General features: G+C 37.4%; 3 protein-coding genes across 5 annotated transcripts; 2 read left to right on the top strand and 1 right to left on the bottom strand.

Annotated features, from left to right (window-relative positions):
* Positions 1 to 236: 236 nt before the first annotated feature.
* On the bottom strand, positions 237 to 7569 carry LOC139978406 (neuronal acetylcholine receptor subunit alpha-10-like). The gene is made up of 6 exons (XM_071988620.1): positions 7379 to 7569; positions 6511 to 6662; positions 4162 to 4206; positions 3427 to 3536; positions 2476 to 3014; positions 237 to 1946 (listed from the first exon to the last, which is right to left on the bottom strand). The coding sequence occupies exons 1-6, from the start codon at positions 7464 to 7466 to the stop codon at positions 1390 to 1392; spliced, it is 1491 nt and encodes a 496-aa protein (XP_071844721.1). The 5' UTR covers positions 7467 to 7569; the 3' UTR covers positions 237 to 1389.
* A 1250-nt stretch (positions 7570 to 8819) lies between these two features.
* Positions 8820 to 12820, top strand: LOC139978301 (uncharacterized). 2 transcript variants are annotated; one of them, XM_071988364.1, is made up of 2 exons: positions 8820 to 9641; positions 10295 to 12820. In XM_071988364.1, the coding sequence occupies exon 2, from the start codon at positions 10773 to 10775 to the stop codon at positions 12357 to 12359; it is 1587 nt and encodes a 528-aa protein (XP_071844465.1). In that variant the 5' UTR covers positions 8820 to 9641; positions 10295 to 10772; the 3' UTR covers positions 12360 to 12820. The 2 variants fall into 2 exon arrangements, with proteins under 2 accessions (XP_071844465.1, XP_071844466.1); XM_071988365.1 differs by having other exon boundaries at positions 8820 to 9629.
* Positions 12821 to 17190: 4370 nt separating this feature from the next.
* Positions 17191 to 21991, top strand: LOC139978304 (uncharacterized). 2 transcript variants are annotated; one of them, XM_071988374.1, is made up of 7 exons: positions 17191 to 17451; positions 18745 to 18830; positions 19237 to 19377; positions 19644 to 19695; positions 19989 to 20191; positions 20641 to 21079; positions 21685 to 21991. In XM_071988374.1, exons 1-7 carry the CDS (start codon positions 17416 to 17418, stop codon positions 21862 to 21864), a joined length of 1137 nt encoding a protein of 378 aa, XP_071844475.1. In that variant the 5' UTR covers positions 17191 to 17415; the 3' UTR covers positions 21865 to 21991. The 2 variants fall into 2 exon arrangements, with proteins under 2 accessions (XP_071844475.1, XP_071844476.1); XM_071988375.1 differs by having other exon boundaries at positions 19992 to 20191.
* Positions 21992 to 22125: the final 134 nt, after the last annotated feature.

Raw genomic sequence — 22125 nt, forward strand, 5'->3', positions numbered from 1 at the left:
ACGTTTCAAACAATAAAGTGGGTGGGTATCTTCTCTTAATTTCATTGTATAAGTGAGTTGGTACCAAACATTGTTCTGATATGCGGGAAAACCGCCAAACGTTTATAGACAGAGTTATAACCCTGGTAAACTTGTTATTTTGCAAGGAATGGTGGGGGGAGGATTCACTCGTTCTTAACCTTATTCAAATACATTCTTTCTCCTTCATCCCGCGTCAAAAAGAAGATGCAGACGTGTAACAAGAACAAAACTTTATTAATTTATTTAGATCTCCTCACATAAATGATAATGGCCTTTCAGCTCTTCTGTATGCAACCCACGCGCAATATTTTGTGAAATCTACGATAGAGCTTGGCTACCCGAAGAGCATCTGCTGGACTAGTCGGACATATAATCTACTCTATAACGTTGAACAAAGTACTACTCTCTGGTTAACTCCAAACTATGATTAAACTTTTCTAAGACCATTTTTTTTTTTACGCTCCCTGTTTCCATAACGTCGGCAGTTTCTGGTTCATGCATGTACCATATACCTGTACACCGGGTATACCCAAGCAGCCAGTTGGGACACTATTCCTAGTACTAATAACACTATATATTGTCTTCCCAAATCCTGTTCCAAACAAGAACCCTCACTGACTGCATAATACAAAAATGACAATCATACTGCTCATAATGTCAATATGAGTTTCTTGAAGCGCGACATGAAAAATAAAGAATAAAAGAAATTTGTGCACATCGGACAACAAGTCAAATCTATATGAATTGCATTTTACTATTGATTGAGTATATCAAATGCTACTCAAAGTTGACCAAATCCAACGCAAAACGCTGCTTTAAATTAAAGCTATTTTCATTGTGCAGCCCACTTTCATGACAGCTTTTAATAAAGTATATAATATTTTAAACAAACAGAGTTTATCTTAATCTTGAATACATTTCTTCCCTGCGAGAGTCAAATATTCTGGCCGGGTGAGTTCATCCACAAGACAAAATGAAACTTTGATAACATGCCATTGGTTGGAAGGTATACACAGTATTAGTCAGTGGTTTCTTTGTATAGCTCACGGCTACGACTGTCTCGGATTGAAGTTCCGTGGTGGACGGACCTCACGCGTGGTATCAACCACATGCATCAGGGGGAGATATGACCGAGACTCACAAATCCTAGCAGGTACTGATTAAACAGCATTGCAAAACTAAACGGAAGGATACCGTTATGTTTTATCTATAACATAACTTGTTCTAGATTGGTTATACTCTTTGTTTTTCTCTCCATTTTGTTTTATCACTTGATAGAGTATTACTGTAATGGAATATATAATATCACGAAGTTTAAAACGGATTTAATTAATGATAATAAATTAAGATGGGGCATTGGTGTAACATCTACGCAGCAGCCAACCAAATCATGAGAATAGTTGTAAATGTTCCTAAGATCAAGAAGACAACAGTAAACAATCTATCGACGGCGTTGGCGCTCTCCATCCACTCACGTGACGTCTGCTCACTGTCGTCCTTGCCCGTCTGTCTCTTTGCAAGGAACGCCAACCCGTCAGAAATCCTCGTCATGTATTTGTCAATTGGCGTGGTAGTTTCGTTGTCCTGCTTAAAGAGTTGCTTGACGTCATCAGTGGAAGACCCATTGGCGTAAGGTGCGGCAATTTGTGGTTCTTCATTATCGTCATCTAATTCGTCGTCTTCAAATGCAGGGTTATGAGCGCCTCGTATGGCGTTGTCACGTGCCGTTTTGATCTCGTGGTACTTTTTGGCGGCCATTTTTATGTTAGGACATTCGAGAAAGACCATTTTAGCCAGGAAAAGCATACCTCGCCGATAAGTTTGAGACAGTTGAACACTGTCACCTCGGTGATGCATAGACAGTGTGACTATGCTTAAGACTGTACATATGCCCACCAGCATAATGATCAGGGCATAATATTGGGCTGCAAATGTGAGGAAAACGTTTAAGGATTTGGTTTATAAAAAACACTTTTTTGTAAATATTTGTATTTAAATCTTACGAAGGTGGAAAGAAGAAAGAACAGTTACAACGGATTCGATTGTTTTTGGGAAAATGCGGATATCATATCTTCACTTCTTGTGATTATTAAGTTATCAGTACAACTCTTTAATAAAATACGATGTTTGACAGTTTGACTCTACTTTTACTGTTCAACCCTATTGCATAATTTGCCATACCAGAGTTTCAACAGTTGTCATCAGTGTACCATACCAATTATAAACTGTTACAATATATTTAATCACCGCTGGATGACGATCAACCCAGCTTTACTTGTGATATTTGATGTTATATGCTGACACACACACACAAAATAACGGTATTCGGAAATAACTAACTGCAATTGGTTTGTCCTTAAGATATTCAATGCCTCCAGTAATATCTCACTAATCATTAGATGAATTTATTAATTGAAGAATGGTTGATATGAAATATGATTGATAAACACTTACAAATATATGGCACCACGTCGGAAGTTGGTGGTAGAGTCTCCGCAACCAAAACCTGAAAGACAGTCAATGAAAGTAAGACGGTGATAGTCAACGTTATCCTCTCGCCTGCGTCAGGTGGAAGGCAAAACCCAAGCAGGATCATTGCCGATAGCAAGATGCAGGGCAACATCAAGTTCATTACGTAAAACAGCGGTGACCGTTTGATAATGACGTCATAGGATACAATAGGGTACGGTTCGGGGCAACAAGGGTAGTAAGTGACCTCCCTCCTTGCAGGCATCGACACCAGCGCCCATTCACCGCTACTTTCGTAGACGCTGATGTCGGCTTCTGATTCCCGAATCACGACATCCAATTGGTTACCATGGAAACTCCACGATCCGAATTTAAGGACGCACGTTTGGACGTCAAATGGAAATTTCAAGGGGTTCATCTCGCATGCGCTCTTTAGGATGGTAGGAGCATTCCATTTGACAAACCCATCCGAGGAAACGACGGCTTGGGTCATTTGGATACCGCCCTCAAGATTGTCATTTGCACTGCATAACGAAGAGAGAACGTTAAACGTATAAGAGGTGTGGAGCTAGTAAAATCAACAAATATACACTGCGCGCATATCTACATAGATACGCATTTTGTGTTTGCGTCGTTCAAAATAGGAAATTGGTAATTAAAAAAGCTCAGGCACCCCTCAAGATTATTTTTTTTCTTTCAAAGGTAGCTAATTCGATAAGTTCAATTCTGCCGTTAAGACCCTCTCGTAGTAATTATAATATTATAGTCACATTGAAGCCCAAGCAAACGCTGAAATACAAACATTTCTTTTTACTTTTTGATTATGAAACAATATAATGGAATTATGGTATGTCGGACGAAGAGTTCACATTGAATTCATATTGCCAATATTATTGTTTGTTATTATTTCTTTATATATATTATTCTAATTCTTACTTGTTGTAAAGCACAAGGTCTGGTCTCCACAGCTGTTCAATTGGAATTCGAATCGAGGTGATATTACCATAGTCACGTGGGTCCCAAGTGAGGGCGGCATCTTGCCATTTCTGTTCGAATAAAACCAAAGAAAGCATGGTGCTCAATGAATAATTGGTAACACCCTCTTTACGAAAAAAAAATTTCAGGTGGTCCCATCTCTACCCTTCCTCCCCTCCCGCTTCCCCAGTCCGTACGTCCAGTCCGTTCCTCAATGTGTGTACCTTTGAGATACTGTGCATTGGTCACACGGAATGCAAGAGGTTGGGTTTGATATTGCTAATGTAGGTATTATAATACTACTATGCAATTGGGTGGTTGCAGGTACTACACTCCATACAAAGAGGGTGGTATGTTTGGTATCACTGTTGACGTCGTTGACCTGACACTACGAGGATTGCATGTTTGACATTACTGTTAAGTTTCATTGTTACTATAAGGGTAACATGTTCGTACAGTGGAATAATCAATACACTGCAGGGGTTTTCACGTTCATAACTGTATTGTGTATATAACTTTGCGAATACATGTGTGGTGTACCTTTTGTGTGCGCTCGATAATTTGAAGATTGATATGGTTTATATAACATGCAGTCGGCAACCACTTGTTAAGATTCATATTGTCGCTGTTGGAATGTTGGATATTGTTGTATAGGCGTATACGTGCGTGCACATATGCATATGCATGTATACTTACTTGAGTCATCCATAAACTAGTCGTCATAATCTGGTTGACCTCATCCTGAAAGGAAAAGAATATACGAAAAGGAAAACAATATTGATCCGCCAAAGGCTTACTTTTATAAGAAGGAAATCTAATGCGAGTTGCGCTATAGATATACCAAAAAAAAGAAAGATGAACTAACCTCGGTGTTATTTCTCTATTTCAACCTTTTCATACCGTTTCGTGTAACTATATGGCTAGATCATGTGAAGTACATAAACTGAATATGTCATTACAACTCCTAAACAAAACAACTTTATATAGAAACATCATCCAAGGAACTAGATGAGAATCTTGAGTAATTCGTTAAACATTCTCTGAAACCTTTTTGAGTTTTTTTTTCGTTTGTGATCCGCTCTTTAGGTAATAATAAACCGCTGTGGGAACTTAAGTTCATATAATTTAAAAAAAAAAAACCTTAACTCAGTGTCATCCATCTTACATGTTATTGCCAATTTTATCAATTAATAATTAATGGATCTAAATATCACCTTCGTCTCATCTAACAGACGCTTCATTAAAATTAGCGAACAAATAATTGATGTTAACCATTTTGCATTTAACTTCCTTCTTAATAAATTTTAAGGCATGCAATTATGGAGAGGAGTTTTATCTTAAACAGTGGATTTGTTTGGATTCAGTTGATTTCATTTACCATTCTTTTTAATCTATTTTTTTTTCTTTTTTTTTAAAGTGTCACTGATACAATAATCGAACGACAATGTTTTTAATATCACACGCTTTTTAAACTTGTGACGTACGAGCTTGCCGAACGAGTGTGACACTTTTATGTTATTAACTTTGACAAAAAAAAAAACTTCTCTTAAATATTATTTTGAACAAGTTGGATTTCAAACAGACCATGAACCAACAGGACCAAGGATATAGTCAATAACGCGTATCGTCACCAAAGCATGGATTAATTACACAAACAGATGGTCATGTTCGATTTTACCGTCTACGAAATCATTCATTCCAATTGACTTTTCGCGTATGATGTCTTTCGCAAATGTAACCTTTGAAATGGTAAACGGTAGCATGCACTTAATATAAAGAACAGGACAGACCAATTAATCAAAAGCCGATGATTGGGACCTTTTTCTTTTCATGACGTCACACGCAGTCGTATACCGGTCGTAATATGGATCGAAGATAATACGAGTAAAGTGTAATATTTAAGAGTGTTATGCAGAGAAGAACTTCTTTGTTTTGTTTTTCTTTGTAAGATGTAATGCATGGATAGGTATAGATTACGTAGAAAATATGAAATATTATACTTTCAATATCTCGAGATGATGCTATATCGAGAGCCTGCTTTGAGAGAGAAGTAGTTTAACTTTTCAAGATAAATCTATTTGATAAGCTTATCATCCAAAATAGAATATTTATAGAAGACGTATATACAGGCACTAATTGACACCTCAGATATTATTGTTGTCTCAAAATAAGGAACTTTTAAGGACGATGTATTATCGCTATCTGTAGTGGAAGGTGCAGGTGGGAATATTTTGGCCTATCCTGGTGGCCTGAAATGTAACCTCGTAAATGGTAACATGCATTTAATGTAACGCCTATGTAGGACAAATCTGTTTGGAAATGACGCCGCATGTAAGTTGTGTCATCGTAAATTGCATTAAAGTAATGCTGTAACGGTTTTCATATTTAACCTTCACAAGCAGAAATTCAACCATCTTTTTTTGTGGCTTTCTTTCAAGGATGTTTGAAATGCATGGACAGGTATGAACTATGTAGAAAAAATTTAGTATAAAACTTTTAGTACTTCGAAATGATGTTAATCGAATGCCTAATTTGATATGACTATTAGCGAATAGAGAATATTTCACGAACATGGTATATGATGTAACAGACGCAAAACTTTTTCTAATAAAACTATGTTGGCAATATCAGGAACAGTATCAGGAACAGTAAGTATGTGGTCAAAGTGGGGGGAATTGGGTGGGGGAGAGGGAGGGGAGGGGTGGAGAGGGCGAGACCGGAAACTGGGGGATCGAGGATTGGGCAAAAGTTTTCAATCTTGTTATAGCAGTTTTTACAATTTGAAAATCTGGGGCTTAAATTATGAAGATAAAAATAACTTTAGTTTAAATAACCACTTTGAGAAAGTATATAGTGTGACTAGCGAAATATGATAAACTTTATTCAGATTTGCTTTGTTCCTTTCGTTTAGTTTCGATTCGTATTGTTTTGTTTGCTTTCTACGAAATAAGAAGTTGGCGAACCGTAAACGAGACATTCCTTTCTTTTGTTTCACGTTTCTGACTTGAGACCTTTAAACAGAATTTATATATATAGTATACTTACCATATCTAAAAGTTCAACCAACGTCAGAGATAGATCGACGGTAACAGTATCACGATAATTGACTACCGGACGCACTGCGGTACTGTAACCGGACATAAGTTTCGACATTAGACGATGCACGTCGAATTCGCTATTATGGTAAGCAAAGCAACCTGATAAGAGAGAAGGAAATATATAGCCTTTCGGTTTCAAATTCATAGAAACATGTTTTATTCAATACATTCGACAACATATATATTACCGCATATACGCGCACATCATGGTAAACAGGAGAATAAAGCTACAATCCTTTTATCAAATCCGATGGGATATTGTTAGCAGTTGTCAGTGGCGGAGCTAGGGGTATTGGTCAGGGGGGGGGGGCGAGAATGGTCTGTAGGGGCGCTTTCGGCACTATCTAAGCGGAGCGCCACCACAGGTTGGCGCGGAGCGTATACAGAAATTTTTTGAGTAAAGATACTCCCTAGATCACCGGAAATGACCCTTTCCGGGCCTTGCTAATTTGCAGATAAACGAAGAATAAATAGGTGTCATCGCCATTTTGTCAGAAAATTACACCAACAAAATGTGATAAATGTCAAGAGCGCAATAAAAAAGTCAATAATCGCGAATAAGTAAAAAGTGGTAAAAAGCCGAAAAGGGCGCCAGCAGTCCATTTGAGTCCGCCAGGGGGGGGGGGGCATCCGCCCCTCTGACTGTATGGACGCTCCGCCACTGGCAGTTGTGTAAAACAATTCCTTATACTTCCAAGTTTCAGTTCAGATTACATCTTTTTTTCGTACCTTGAAGGAACCGACTCCGAGAAGGAGTAATCTAATTACCTGATAATGATAAAACAAAAAAGCAATGTAAATACACATACACTTACCTTTAGCAGTGACTGTAATCGTTAACAGCAAAATCTGTATAAAACGGTCCATTTTCTTTTGTTTTCTCTGTTGACATGTACACATCATACACTTCACACTGCTGTACTACTTTCGCAACTAACGCAAACTAATCATCTTATACACATCAAAGTCACCAGCGGAATCGACTTGATGATTACGTAACTATATGAATATTTTGTAATTAGCAATACAGTAAAGTGCGCATCAATATTGATTAAACGGCGGTTCTTGCATTACAAGTCACACCCATGTCGTACGTACATGTAGGCCTGCACATTATATGATAGGTTAAGCACAATTGATGAACAAATAGGGTATATATATATATACATGCATGATTTAGTATCTGCCAAAGTTTAATTACTACATGGTTCTTCCACTGCGCATGTGCATAATTATAGATTGCTTTGTCGCTCTAATTCATATATTACTCTTCCATTGCTGAAATGACGCAAAACCATATATTTATTAAAAACATTGCAAAATATACAAAGATAGAGTAACTTGTTTATGAGTGTATGACGTGAAGATTTATTCCGCATTTGATCATACATGTTATAAATACTGCATATAATGTCTGTAACGTATATAGAAACATATATTATGACTGTTTCGAAGTCAGTGTAGTACGGTACGCAATATAGCATCATTCACTGTAATCACATGCTCAAGTTCCTAATGTAGAAAAAAAAGGGGGGGGTCGTATTGTCATATTCATTGAATTTTCGCATCGGCGTCAGCTAACTATCCCATATCACCACTTTATGCTGCCCTCTTATGTCATGCTTCAAAACACTCGTAATGACAGTATGCACAGTTCCTAACCTTTATCCAATAGAAACGGTGTGTTGATATTGTTAAACTTTATCCAATAGAAACGGTGTGTTGATATTGTTATTATGCAAGTGCTCTGGAGTGTGACACGAGAATACATTGTGAAGGGGGAAAAAGAGTCCCAAATGGGAGCATTCCACACAAAGGGTCATTCCCGTTGGAGTTTCCTTAAAGTATAAATGGTACTACTCAATGCGATGTCACAGGAAATCCGATTGATAGAGGTAAGTGAAACGTGGTTCATTGGAGGTATCATTGCTATTAGGTAGTCCCGAAATTATATAGCTGCCTCGGTTATTGTCTATGTGAAATGTAGCGTGGGAAGTGCGGATGTGGTTCCTCACGTGTTCCCGTCCCATGCAATATTCGAACAATGTTACCCCTCCCACCCACCATTTCACCCTCCCACACACAAATACGATCCCCACCCCCCCCCCCGGCTATTTAAACTTTCATATAAACCATTCGTGGGATTAATTTATGATTTATAAGGAAAACACCATAATCTGTTAACATTTTCACTGCAGAGCAATTAATTCTTGTATATATATATATAATACGTCACGTTTCCATAGAAACAGGATGACGGGAATGGTGTGTCTTCAAGAGTGAACCTATTCGGCCAAGAAAGTAAAAGTGTTTCTATCAAGGTACTTGCTTATCGATTGGCCTATATCTTTGTAAATAAAGTCAACGGGGGGAAAGGGTGAGAAAAAAGGGACATGGATTAGGGATACATTAATATCGGTGATGCATGCACCCGTTTGTTATCTTCCAGACGTTCTTCGTATTGGTCTGTAATTAATCATGAATGCATGCAGGGCGAACGCGAAAAACACTGAATAATTGATTAATTTGTTTATCTATACCACAGCCCGGTAACTTCAACAAATGCTCATAGATGATAAATGGAAATCGAAGATGGCCTCCAAACGCCTTTTAGATCAACTGAAAACAGTTATTGATTTTAGGAGAATCTTTGCTGTATAGTTCTGTATTGGTGTACATCCTTAATACACACCCACACTGTCAAAGTAGAACAGGTATACTATGCGTCGCTATATGTGTTCAAGTCATTAGAATGTAAATAAGGTTCATTTAAAGAAACGATTTAAAGTAACCGGAAACGTGTAAAGTTAGCTTGATCAACCATTAATTACTCCAGGAAATGTTTATTGACCGTTTGTGACATATTCCTACTGGGGAAAGGGTTCATCTGTCGTACCAGGACGTTTCTTATACCTTGCTCCAAGTTTCAAACAAACTGTCCGACGGTAGAGAAAAGGAAAGTTAAGGAATCGTTCGGGCAAACATACACTGTGATAGAGGGAGAGACCGCGCAAGCAGTGGAAACTACCTAGTGACGGGAATATACTAGGAACGTTTTGGCTGAAAGTAAGATTACCAGTAATTAACATATGGCCTATCCAGGGCAACGGAAAAGAAATTACATATTAAAACTAAATATCCTGTAAACCCAAACAAAAACGGAATCGGCCAACATGTTTTGCCTATATACATTTAATTAAAGGAAGTTTTTTCTATAAATTGTAGGCCATTCACCGTTGGGATTTATCTGCGAAGATGTAATTTATATAGGAATATCTCGGAACAAACAGGTATGGTTTTGTTACAAATACACAACCACACACACACACAACCACACACTCACAATGAAATAAAGACTAAAATATGACTGGAAAAGAGGTATGTAGCAAACCAGATGAGATAATCAGACGCGCCGTTTCAAATAACATGTTGGAATATTTGGCTCTTTAAGACAAATGTTCGATTGTCTGTCACCAGAATATCACTGTTCATTATGTGTAACACACTAAAGCATATATATTTATATATATATATATAGATTTATATATATATATATATATATATATATATTGTCCATTTGTATATTATATTTAACTTCTTATTTATATTTGGAGATAGCGGGGGGGGGGGGGGGTTATTAAAACAATATATATATATATATGTATGATATATAAGTGAACTGATAATAGTAACTGATCCTTAACGTGAAAATGTCTCTCTTTTTGTTAAAGGCAAGGCTCTGACGGTGGACCTGAAGGTATGACATAGCGAACACGTCTACTAAGTGTAGGCCTATATAGGTGTTAATTGCACCATACATTACTTCTATGATGAATGCGAATTACAGCAATACGACATCGCGGTGTGAAGAAATTCATCTATATATAACCGTGTCAACTGACGAAATTTAACGTTGATGTTATGAACATTGGTTGGGTATTAGTTGCATAGGCAACATTATCTTTCTCGCGTACAATATGGGGAACGACATAGAACACTATAGTGATATCGAGGTGTCATGACATGAATCTATATAAAACCGTGTGAAACTATCAACTGACGATATTTAACGTTGGTGTGATGACATTGGTTGGGTGTTAGTTGCATAGTCAACACTATCTTTCTCGCGTAAGATATGGGAAACGACATGGCACACTTTAGTGATATCGCGGTATCATATCGTTAATTGGAGAGCAAATAACCTCCGATATGGCAGAGTCCATGATATCATACTCCAAACATGTGACGAAGATCAAGGAAGCGCGACTTGCTTTACAAAATTCACGAAGAATCCAGCAACAACTTTGGTCCAAGCCACCCAGAGCAACTACACTATATGCAGGTAGCGCCCTCACTCCTATCACCCATGGCAACCCATCTGATGTATTTAAGGGTAAATGTCTATCCTTATCTGGGATACCAGTGCCTCAAACTTCTAAATATCCCAAAATATCCAGTATTTCTTCTTCATCGAAAATCTCCCTGAATTTGGAAAGAACAGATCGGATTGATAGGCTTCGAAACGGCATTGGAGTAAAATTGAATTCGAAAAACGACTTTGGTAAGTTTAATGTTGATCGTAGAAGTGAAAAAACTATCGTGCCTCCATTGAAGAGTGAATTTACAACAGAATCACCCTCTTCAGATGAATTAAAATATATTAAAAATAACAGAAATATATCAAATATTTCACAAGTGACAAATATGACGTCATTTCATGCTGGACTTCCCTGGCAGATGACACGCGAAGCAAGTTATAATGAAGTTAAACCAAAAATTTATTTACACGTATCTCTTCCTTCAATGATCGACGAAACGACCGAAAAGGAGTCTAACACAGAAGAAACCAACGCTACACAATATATGCATCCGCCAAATAACGTTCAAGATGATAAAGACAAAGAAATTGACGCTGATAATACGGACAATAATAAACTCACAAAACCAGAATTAGACGCTTCATTAAAAGATGATTTTGAACGTCCTTTCTGGAAGGAAATCCCTCCAAAAGAGATACTCGCAGAAGAAATAGCAAATACAACTGAACAGCTTCAACAAGAAAACATGAAATCACAGGAACTACCTGTGCTTGAAATTCAACTTTCCCGTAAATCAGATGAGGCCAGAAGTGACCGGTGTAGAGCCTGCCCAGCATGCATTGCGGAAGGTCAACGTACTTCTTTCAATGAAAACAGTGACGTTTTTAGAAAGAGGTTTAAAGTTAAACGTAAGAATGACATCCAACTAACCAAAAAGGATTTGCGTTTAGATAAAATATCCTATCACAAATCTTTCAAAGTGAGTTCACGCTCTAGTCAGGATAGCATGCAACAAATTCTCAAAAACGCCCTTAATCAATTGTCTAAAGAAAGACAAAGGAAAGATTTAGAGAATGTTGACGTCAGAGAACGACGACGAATGGCACTCAGAAGAATCTCTCAGAAGAAAACAACGATCGCAAAGGATGACGGGAAGTTTGGTCCTAGGCGTGTTTTATGTCGGCATGGTAAATTTATAAGCGAATGTTGCACCTGTTCAGCTGTCGAAGAAGTACGAAGACGATTAAAGGTGGACATTGAAGAGGCCAGAGGCGAATACGACTGGAAATTTACAAGAAGTATTTTGTCAAATAGATGGCGCTCTTCGCAGAATTTACTCAATCCTCTTGGAATAGATGAAGTGTTGAATGATGTTAAGAGAAAAGAGAAAGGGAAGTTGGCGAGCAAAACGGTTCACTTTTCTGAGAGGAATATCATCCATCCTTTGGTATCTCGAGGGGGAGATCAGCTAGTATGATGGTAATTTGATATGAATATTACGATAGAATATGTTTAATATTTTGATCTGTTCAATCGTGTTATTCGATACAAGATGAGTTGTATATCATTCAGTGATTTGTTTCTATGACTATCATACTTACGATGTCTATATGAAAATTATGTAAAATCACTGCATCTTATTTTTTCGTTATTAATTTTTATGTATAACGAGCTTGGTTATCTCTCTGGTTGCTTTAACCTTGAAACCATATATATTGCCAGCCTTCAGAGTTATAGCAAGCTTAGTATTGTTAAAACGTTCTGAGAGAAGGGAGAAGGGGAGGGGAGACGGTCCCACGAGTCCCCTCCCTGTATACGACCCTGAACGATGGTGAAATGCATAAAATGATAAATAACATTCTTGGAAACTTTCCGTTTGAGTTAAAAACAAGATTTGTTTGCTGCAATTGACTGTACGGACTACTAATATATAGTCCTTAGTTTAGAATTAATCTTAATAATTCTCATAAAATGTTTGCTTTGCTGTTAATGTTCTTGTCTGTCATCTGCCTTATTGTAAAGCTACACTTATTCCTCGTCATTTTTAACAAACTACAAATAATCTACCCCTGTTAAACTGCTCTTAATCTACCCCCACCTCTGTTAAACAGCTCTTAATCTACCCAAAAGCCCGGTTAAACCGCTTTTAATCATGCAAATGAAAGAACTTTTAAAAGTGTTCACGTACTAATTACGTAATCTACCACCCCCCCCTGCCTGGGGTTTAAAAAAGTACGACTTACTTTACTTAAGTACTTATTCCCTTTGTTCACACGCTGTATAGAATTTTTTAATATATGCTTATCAATAAAGACAATCTCATTCGATAATTCAAATGTCCTTCTTTAAAAAATGAATTCCGAGTATCCAGATCTCTAAATTCCCGCGGTTTCAGTTGTCAAATGGTTGTTGTTAGGGTGATGTCAAAAACTTTCTGCGATAATTTATTGATGTTATCATCACTCGATTTTCTTCCATCATCAACGTACATTACATCATCAATATTAGTTCGTTTGACACCATTCGTCTCTGTCTTAAAAATGTTCCGTAAAGAAACGAATTTTGCACTCATAACGCTGGAATTTAAACCTACAGACGAATTAACCTCCAACGGTGAATCAGTTTTGAAGGAATTGGAATACGTCATGTTGACGTCAGTCGACCCAGGATCCCAGGTATCCTTTGATTCCTTTTCGTTATTAATTTGTTGATCAATTTCTATATTATTTTTCCAGTTTCTCGATGATCCAACTCCCAATATTTCAGGAGGAAGCTTAAATCTTACCCTCTTTTGTGCCTTTTCTTCGTCACTGACTTTTTCGATTTTTCCCCTCCATTTAAGATTTCCCTCTGGAGGTGGGGAAGGTGCCCCGGTGTCTGAAGTCACCAGGGTTTCTAACATGACTTGAACCGGGGAGGCAGGAATAATGACCTCACCCTGACCATTTCTTCGAAGGGTTAGTTTCAAGTTACCTCCATTTATCCTCCTTGGTATCAGCTTCTGAAGTTTGATAGTTAACGCCTCGGAATAGAAAAATTGTTTTCTGACTGGATGTCGTCTAGCATTTTCTCGGTCGTGTTTTCTGACTACGGCATAATTAACTCGTTTCCGTTTCGGTAAACTTTCTCTTATCTTTTGTTTCGTTACATTATCTTTCTTATCTTGCTTTGTTTTTTCCATCTTTTTGTTCTTCAAATTTGCACTCTTTTTGTTCTTTTTATTGGTTGACGTAGACATGTGACGTGGCGACATAAACGATTGGCTAATGATTTCTGACGACATCGCGGAACTAGTACCAACGTTGGGGAATAAATCTATCACAACTGTATCATTGGCATTATCAAAATCACTTTGTACATCATTAGCTATGGTACGTCTCAAAGAGCTGGTTCCAGACCGAATTATTCTCTCATCATCCTCTGAGACATCTTCTCTCGAATAGCAAGTATTTGTTTGAAATTTCTGTTGGCTTTTCGGTGAATTGGTATGGCCGTCACGTCGATAACTCAATGAGCCCGGAGGAAAACTCTGACTAGTAGAAAATGTTGGTCTCCTAGCCTTTTTTCCGGTGAAATCAACATTAATTCCATTGTTAGATAAAGATGAAATATTTTGGTTTATTTGAGGTAGAGAGAAAATACTCTTGTGTAGATATGTGAAGCTTCTAGCTCGATCTAAATCTTTATCAGGATATATTATATTTCCAGAAGGTACAAAAACTCTCCCTGTTAAATAACTCACAGAACTGAACCTTTGGGATTCAGGTGCCAAATGACCAGTTCGAATTGTTCCACGCTGGTGAAGTTTGTTAGAAACTGTTCCATATTCGAACGTAGTCATAACGGGAATGTACCTCCTGGTCTTCTGTATCGCTTTAAAGCAAATATTCGCTGTCGGCTCTCTATCTGAGACACTTTCTATTCAATTGTTTAGCGTAAATATATGCCAACTTTCGCACCAGTATTGACTGTAATGCATCGAACAACCACGGGCGTAGTCACAATTACTTTAGTTTTCAAAACTTACTATTTCCATTGTACCTAACCGTGCTTTTCTATGTACACATGCACTGAAGTTATTGCATGCATGGCGGTCGATAAGTTCGGAATCGTTGAAAGGTATCTACTGCAGCTGCGCCGACGTCCCATCTGTGATATTACTTTGAATCATCGAAAGTAAACAGTGACAAAAACTTGAAAAATCGCACCATCAATATCTTTCTCAAATAACTTTACAAACACGTACTGCAGGGCCGTAGTGGTTACTACATACACAGGAGTTACACTTTAGTCTATAGCTTGATATAAAACACAAACGCCATCGTGTTTCGGCAAATTCAGTCTCCAATATTGAAAAGTCTTTCTATCAACTGCGTTTTAAATAAAATAAAAACGTAGCCTACCACATCTCCAAAAATGTCCGTGAAAATCGTTTAGTAACAAAAACCAGATAATTATAAAAGAAACGGTTTCTCCATCTCATCAATAAGACATACGATATAGGTTTTGTACCTCCAGATTGAAAATCTAAATACGCTTATTGAGTCTTCTCTTCTCTGATTGTTAGGTAGTCATGGAGATATATCTTAAAAGTAAATATGCTTCCATTTACTCGCCTTTGAAATAGATCTGCCATTTTAGTTCAGCAAACTGTTCGCGGGTTGTTTCTGCGATATATCAATAAAATAACAATTAACTCCATCAATGAGGTAAACATGCAGGGGTAAATAAACAAAACGGGAGAAAAGAAGATTTAATGGTAGAAGAGGGTTCCGGTTCACCGAATCGGTTGTAACCCGTCTTCATTAGCACTGGGTTTTTATTGTGATGTCATTATGCTTAGTATGATAGACATGTCGTGGTATTCAAGGATTAAGCCCACGGACAAGACAGGTCCATTCAGCTATTCCCTAATTCACCATATTGTAAAAGCAAAGTTGCCATTTCACAGGTTGTGTCCTTCACTTTAAGGTAGTGTTATTGCTATTAACTTGAAATGTAGTTAAACATTGTTATTCAAAGTACGCTTGTCAGATAGTCGGCAAACAGGAGAGGGTCACCTATGGTCAAATAAGTACATGTTTTGAATACTCTCAACTGCAGAACTTGCTCGTCGGTTCTCGGACACATTGTAACGTATGTATGTTACCCCCCCCCCCCCTCTCGCGCCATATGGCATATATGATCACATCTTCATGTCACAATAACCTTGGCTAAGGCATACATAACGAACTGGGCAGTGGAAAAAATAACAGTGTTTACTCGATTAACCATGAATACTCTACAGTTGGGGTTTAACTCTTGAATATTTCTACTCGTTTAGAACTCCTTACGCAGAGAACTTGACGTGTGTATCGCTCCCTTAAACTTAAATTCAATCAACACACGATAACAGAGAATGAGATAAAAGTCATTTATGGAAAGATGCAAGCTGAGCGGCACATATACTGGTAAACCATATATCATATATCATATACCATATATAATACACCATATATCATATACTATATATCATATACCATATATCATATACCATATATCATATACCATATACCACAAACCATTTACTGGTAAATCAAAATTCGCAATAGTGCTGTCTTTTCTTATAGCTTTTATACCATTTTCAATTTCTTACCATATATATATCATTAAGTTATTAAAGCAATATTCTTTGTAAAGTTTATCTTCTTATCCAAAAAGATGCAGTTAGCTGCTAAAGAGCCGAGTGACACTTTCAGCCTTCGCCTCATACATGGAAAATATACTAGGTTTAGTGTATCCTCTATGAAGGTCCACACGCTTTTGCGGTGCAACAAAACTATAATGTTTTAACACATCTGGGATGACAATATTGCAACTAACTAGAAACACGAGAGAACATAATGCGCTTAACGTAAACCGTGGTGTTAGCAATCGATTTTCCCAGTGAAAATCACAGTTTAGTTAGTTTGCGAGAAGAAAATCACTAATGTGCACCCTTAAAACTTCGAAAGTTATCCTTTCTCTGTAGTAGTTATCATAACAATGTAAATGCCCCGTTTGACCAAATAAGATGGCTGCAGTAGAGAGAAATTCACGAAATCAGAACATTTCCTGAAATAAACTTCACTAAAGCAGAATGTAATATAAGAAAGAAAACTCTGTGATTTTCATTTGTACTTTCTTTCAATATCCTTCTACCTCCTGTTTGGATGATTGTTCTATGCACCCTAGTGAGCATTGAAACTTGTACCCAATCAACACTTAGCTGCCCGTGCAGCGTTGCTAAGCACGACTGCGCATGCACGAAATTTATGTTCGCTGTATGAACTGTATACATGTATACTGGGTAGCCGAGCTTAACCAAAGATATTCCACCTATCTTAGCTTTGGCTTTACTCTCCTCGAATGCAGGATTAATTAAGTTGCTGCTCTATATTGTGTAATTGTAACAATGTTAGGGGTAACATCTTGCTAAATAGAACGGCCAACAGAAATTAAAAGAAACACATACGATATGTACCCATCATTACGATGTTGATGATAATCGTATCATGCATCACACAAAAACCTCCGCAACAAGTCGCAGTGTAAGTCAAATCCTCATTACATTCTCAGTAAAGCCTAAGGTAGCCTAATCTAACCTAGCCTACTGTAGGCCGGACCATGATCCGACGAGGGAGAAATGAAAAAAAGGTCTAACGTTAGGCCTAGTAGTAGTAATACTAAGACCATATAACTAAAGTTAGGTTAGGACTACAGTAAAGTGACCAGATGTCCACGACTTCCGGGGACAGTCCCCGGGTTTCATGTACCGACCCAGGAACAAACATTCCCGGAAAGGCGTCCCAGCTTTATATCTACTGTCCTAAGAATATCATCAAATTTGAAAATGGCTGTGAATAATTCCAATTTTATCTATTTAGCATCCTGTTCTTAGAGATTGTGTGAACTGTAATTGTACAACCACAAAGGTAAAGTTCATTCATGGTTGACAGATTAAAACGACCCATAGCCAGAAACTCACATGAAAGCATCATATTTATGAATAATGAGACTTTGAGTTATCTACATGCTTTTTGGTGCTGTCTTTTCCCATCTCACTCAACTTGGGCATATCCTTGAAACAAGCATTTCCTCTCAGCCTGTATCAGTGTATGATGCAATTTTGACACAATGACTTGCCAATTTGACGCACTGATGTTCTAAATCTAAGGCCAGGGAAAAAATTTGCTCCTGAAATATGACATCAGATTTAAACGACAAAAATTGAAATTGCAGGAAATATTTATAGGCTAGGTTTCATTTATTATGTGTGTTTGTAAGTATATTTCTTCCTGATTCACTGAGGTTTTGAGCAAACTAGAAACTGACAGTTTATGTCATAGAGACCTTGCAATACCTATCCTGCTACTGAAGTCCTAGGCAATGTTAGGGGGTGGATAGCCAGTAACAATTTGAACTTGAAGTTTCATAAATCATTACATACACAAGAAAAAATACTCCCTGTGAAATTGAAAATTGAACTGATTTTGGGGTTCGATCACCAGTTTAGTTATATTGGCCTCTTCACAAATCCCAACTTTTAGTAAGATGAGCTGTAGGGCCTAGGCCTATTTACTCTTCCGATCGCGGCATTTTTGATAAAAATTCATCTTTGTTTGGTGCGCAGAAAATGTATATTTTTTCCCGCTTTGTAGAGATCTTCACTGACAAAGAATGAGATGTTGGTGTCTATTTTTCTTATTATAATTGATAACCAAATGTGTACACAATTTTTCTTGCAAACACTTTTGATAAAGGACCAACCAACCTCCATAGTATTTCCAACGTTTCTTTCATGTTGTATTTTCAATGTAAACAATTTGTTTTAATACTAACAGATGGAAGAATACACGGATGCTTCAGCAGGAGAGGAACTGGGCCAGACCATTGAAATGCCTCCAAAACATAACATCCCATTTGTGCAGTAAGTTACACACAACATTTAAGGGTCGATTTTTTGATAGGCCTGCAACTTGACTGAATTTTTATAGCTCTGTTTTTTTTAAATTTTACTGCTGTAATTGTCAAAGAAATTGATAGCTAATGTACGTTTTCATGTTTCTTTGAAACCTTTGTGAGGATGAACCTGGAAGTTGCACCATTGGTGCCGTTTAGAAGTATGAATTTGTGGCATTGTGCCCTTAAAGTTTACTCAGAAACATGTGCTATTGATGCCCCTTTAGCCTCCTACCAGTGGCACAAACAACATGCCCTTTCCAAAATGACATCACACCATGTAAGTACATGATTGGTAAGTCTGTTGAGGGGCAAATTAATGAGACAAAAGTTGTTGGAATAGTAAAATTGTCTCTTTTGCTTGTAACATTCAGATCATCTCAGACTGTCAGAAGGTCAGCCATTGCTGTTAACCATCCCAATACAGATCCTCATCATACAACTCTTGGAAATAGGCAGCACCCACCTGCCTTGGATTTGGACAAATTACTGGCAGACCAAGAATACAAACAAAGGTTGGTAATAAATTTTTTTTTTTTTCCTTACCATACTGATATACTGGGATTTACATTTCAAGATAAACTAAAAGAAAAAGGTTAAAAAAATGTTTAGGTTTATCATACAAACATTGCGATATAAGTTCGAATAGATGTGTAACAACCTACCCATGTTGCTTTATACCATTTTAAATGTGATCCCATATAAATTATTCCTGCATGTACTTAAATCAAACAACCTAATTTTTACTATACAAATTTTAAAAATCTTTTTCTATCCTCAGGCACCTCCTTGCAGCTAACCAATCTTCACAAGTTGATGGACTGGTAGATTTGGTGAGTTTTGTGCATTAATTCTGCTTACAACAGGTCAAAGTTGCAGTTTCTTAAAAACAAATTATTTAAACTGGTGATCCTTCCTCTAGTTTAAGTCCCCCAAATCAAACAAAATTTGTAGCTATAGATCTGCTGCATAGACCGAGGTGTGATAAACAAATTGTGGTTAAACTCACTTCTTGTTCTTTTATTATCCTATAAGTAAGCAAAACTGTATGTGAAAATTGAATTTTAAAATAGGTTGATTAGAATTCCTACCTAAGCTAAAATATGGAATATCTTACGTTTATCAGCAGAAAGAGAGCCAAACTATGTCGAGATATGCAGACGGTTCCCTCTTCAAGGTTAAATCTCTAGAAAAGCTGCCAAAACCCAGTGAATTACTGCGTCGTTCACGAAAACGAACCTACAAGCAACAGCATACAGTGTCAAAGAATGCCATGGCAGTAGAAGAACATGTAACACAGTTACAAAGAAAGAAAACAAACTTTTATGGGTGAGTATTACGATTAATTTTGACTTCAGTTAACTAGTTAATGTTACCAAGCTAAAACATTAATCAGGACAGTAGTATAAATTCATTGTTGACAGCAAAATCATTAATAACTGTATATAAGCTGTGCATATGATTCCAATTGCTAACACACACAAACTATTATGTTACTTGAACAAGATGTTTGTCTATATCTTCAGTACTAAACGGATCTATGAATTCATCAACTGCAAGAGTACACCTGTTTGAACTGCTCTCAAGCTTTTATTGGCTTTATTAGCAGCTTGAGAATGGTCTTGAATGGTGCCCCTTCCAGATTTCTGCTACACTCTATCCAGGGTTAAAGCATTCAATGCTTTACAGGGGTCTCAATGTTCTCCTTTGTACAAAATTTCACTTCAGCTTAATAGCAGAAAGTCATTTAATTTTTTACTGTTATTTCTTTCCTCCAGCGGTGTTCAGATTCAGAGAAATGAAGAGACATTTAGTCCCCAAGATGTCAAAGTACAGGCAACCAGAGCACACCGACTTCAGCAAGTACCAAGCTTGTCTGAAATGGTACAACATACTTATTCCCCAACCAGGGCACGACGTCAGCGAGTGTCTGAAATGGTACAACATACTTCTTCCCCGACCAGGGCACGACTTCAACGAGTGTCTGAAATGGTACAACATACTTCTTCCCCGACCAGGGCACGACTTCAGCGAGTGTCTGAAATGGTACAACATACTTCTTCCCCAACCAGAGCACAACTTCAGCAAGTACCAGGCTTGTCTGAAATGGTACAACACACTTCTTCCCCAACCAATTTCTGGTCTACCAATGACTGGTTGCTTGGTGTAAGCAGTAGAAGAGGCCTCACTGGATTGCCCAAATCTTATTCTTCCCTGGTAAATGCAAAATGTGTTCTTTTTACGGTTGTCAGGTAGACTTTGAAAATGTAAGCACTGCTCAGTAAACTAAATGTGAAACCATGAAGCAGCTTGTTGTATATCACTACGATTAATCAATTTCTACTGGATTAACAAGGTTTTCAGTCAAATTTAAGTAGTGCATTGCCTTAAGCCTTCAATGGCACAAGTAGTGTGCAATCAGTTTGTAATTGGTCTTATCTCTGATGGCATTAACTACTTATACTCAGAAGTTGACGTACCGTATAAATTAGGAAAAGATGATTTGCTGTAAACCAATCGTTCGATAGGTGGATGGAGGGAGGGCAGGTGGATTAAATTCATGCAGTAGATGAGTGTACAGTAGTTGTTGCAAGACAGGTAATGTGGATCTAATCTCTTAATTGTATTTTGTCTAACCTAATTAGTAACTCACATTAAGCAATGCACTGACCATATGGAGAATGCTTCTCATCGAGGAGAAATATCATATGATACTTGAACTATTTGAAGTTTTTTATAACCTAAGCTGTTGAGGTCATGTATCTAATGGAAAAATATCAAACAATATCAGTTTCAAGACAAATTCTTTAACTTTTCTGCAGGAGACACCGGTAATGGCAGCTGAGGACATTATATCTGATGAGCAAAGGATCGGTACAGCTTCATCTGTCTTTGAAGAACATGAAGTGCTAAGTACTGAAGAGTACCAAAGAAAGGAAAATTTGGACCTATCGTACTACAGATCAACCAATGAACATCCACCAGTTCACCCTGAAGAATGAGGTTGCCATGATCACGGCATGGACAAGTGAGAAAATTAGAACAAATTCCTGCAAGCTCTTTAAGTTGGTTGGTTTCTGTGTGTTTCCTTAAACTGTGCTAAATGGACAGGAATAGAAAATTAAAAATGTGTGAGTTATGAGGCCATTATATTAGAGAGGTCAGTTAGCCACCAACTGTAAACAGGTAAATAGACTAAAATGTTGCACAAAACTACAAGGGATATTTAACTTCATTTCTCAGCAGAAAAGAACAGAGAACAT

The sequence above is a fragment of the Apostichopus japonicus genome, chromosome 13 (genome assembly GCF_037975245.1).
Source record: "Apostichopus japonicus isolate 1M-3 chromosome 13, ASM3797524v1, whole genome shotgun sequence".
NCBI classification, from domain to species: domain Eukaryota; kingdom Metazoa; phylum Echinodermata; class Holothuroidea; order Aspidochirotida; family Stichopodidae; genus Apostichopus; species Apostichopus japonicus.

Coding starts and splice junctions, on each gene's coding strand:
- LOC139978301 (XM_071988364.1), top strand. CDS start 10,773: ATGGCAGAGTCCATGATATCATACTCCAAACATGTGACGAAGATCAAG.
- LOC139978304 (XM_071988374.1), top strand. CDS start 17,416: ATGCATCACACAAAAACCTCCGCAACAAGTCGCAGT. Junction 17,452..18,744: donor CCTCCGCAACAAGTCGCAGT/GTAAGTCAAATC, acceptor TAATACTAACAG/ATGGAAGAATACACGGATGC. Junction 20,192..20,640: donor AAGAAAACAAACTTTTATGG/GTGAGTATTACG, acceptor TCTTTCCTCCAG/CGGTGTTCAGATTCAGAGAA.
- LOC139978406 (XM_071988620.1), bottom strand. CDS start 7,466: ATGATGTGTACATGTCAACAGAGAAAACAAAAGAAAATGGACCGTTTT. Junction 4,207..6,510: donor TGGTTGAACTTTTAGATATG/GTAAGTATACTA, acceptor TTTTCCTTTCAG/GATGAGGTCAACCAGATTAT. Junction 3,537..4,161: donor CTAGTTTATGGATGACTCAA/GTAAGTATACAT, acceptor TTATTCGAACAG/AAATGGCAAGATGCCGCCCT.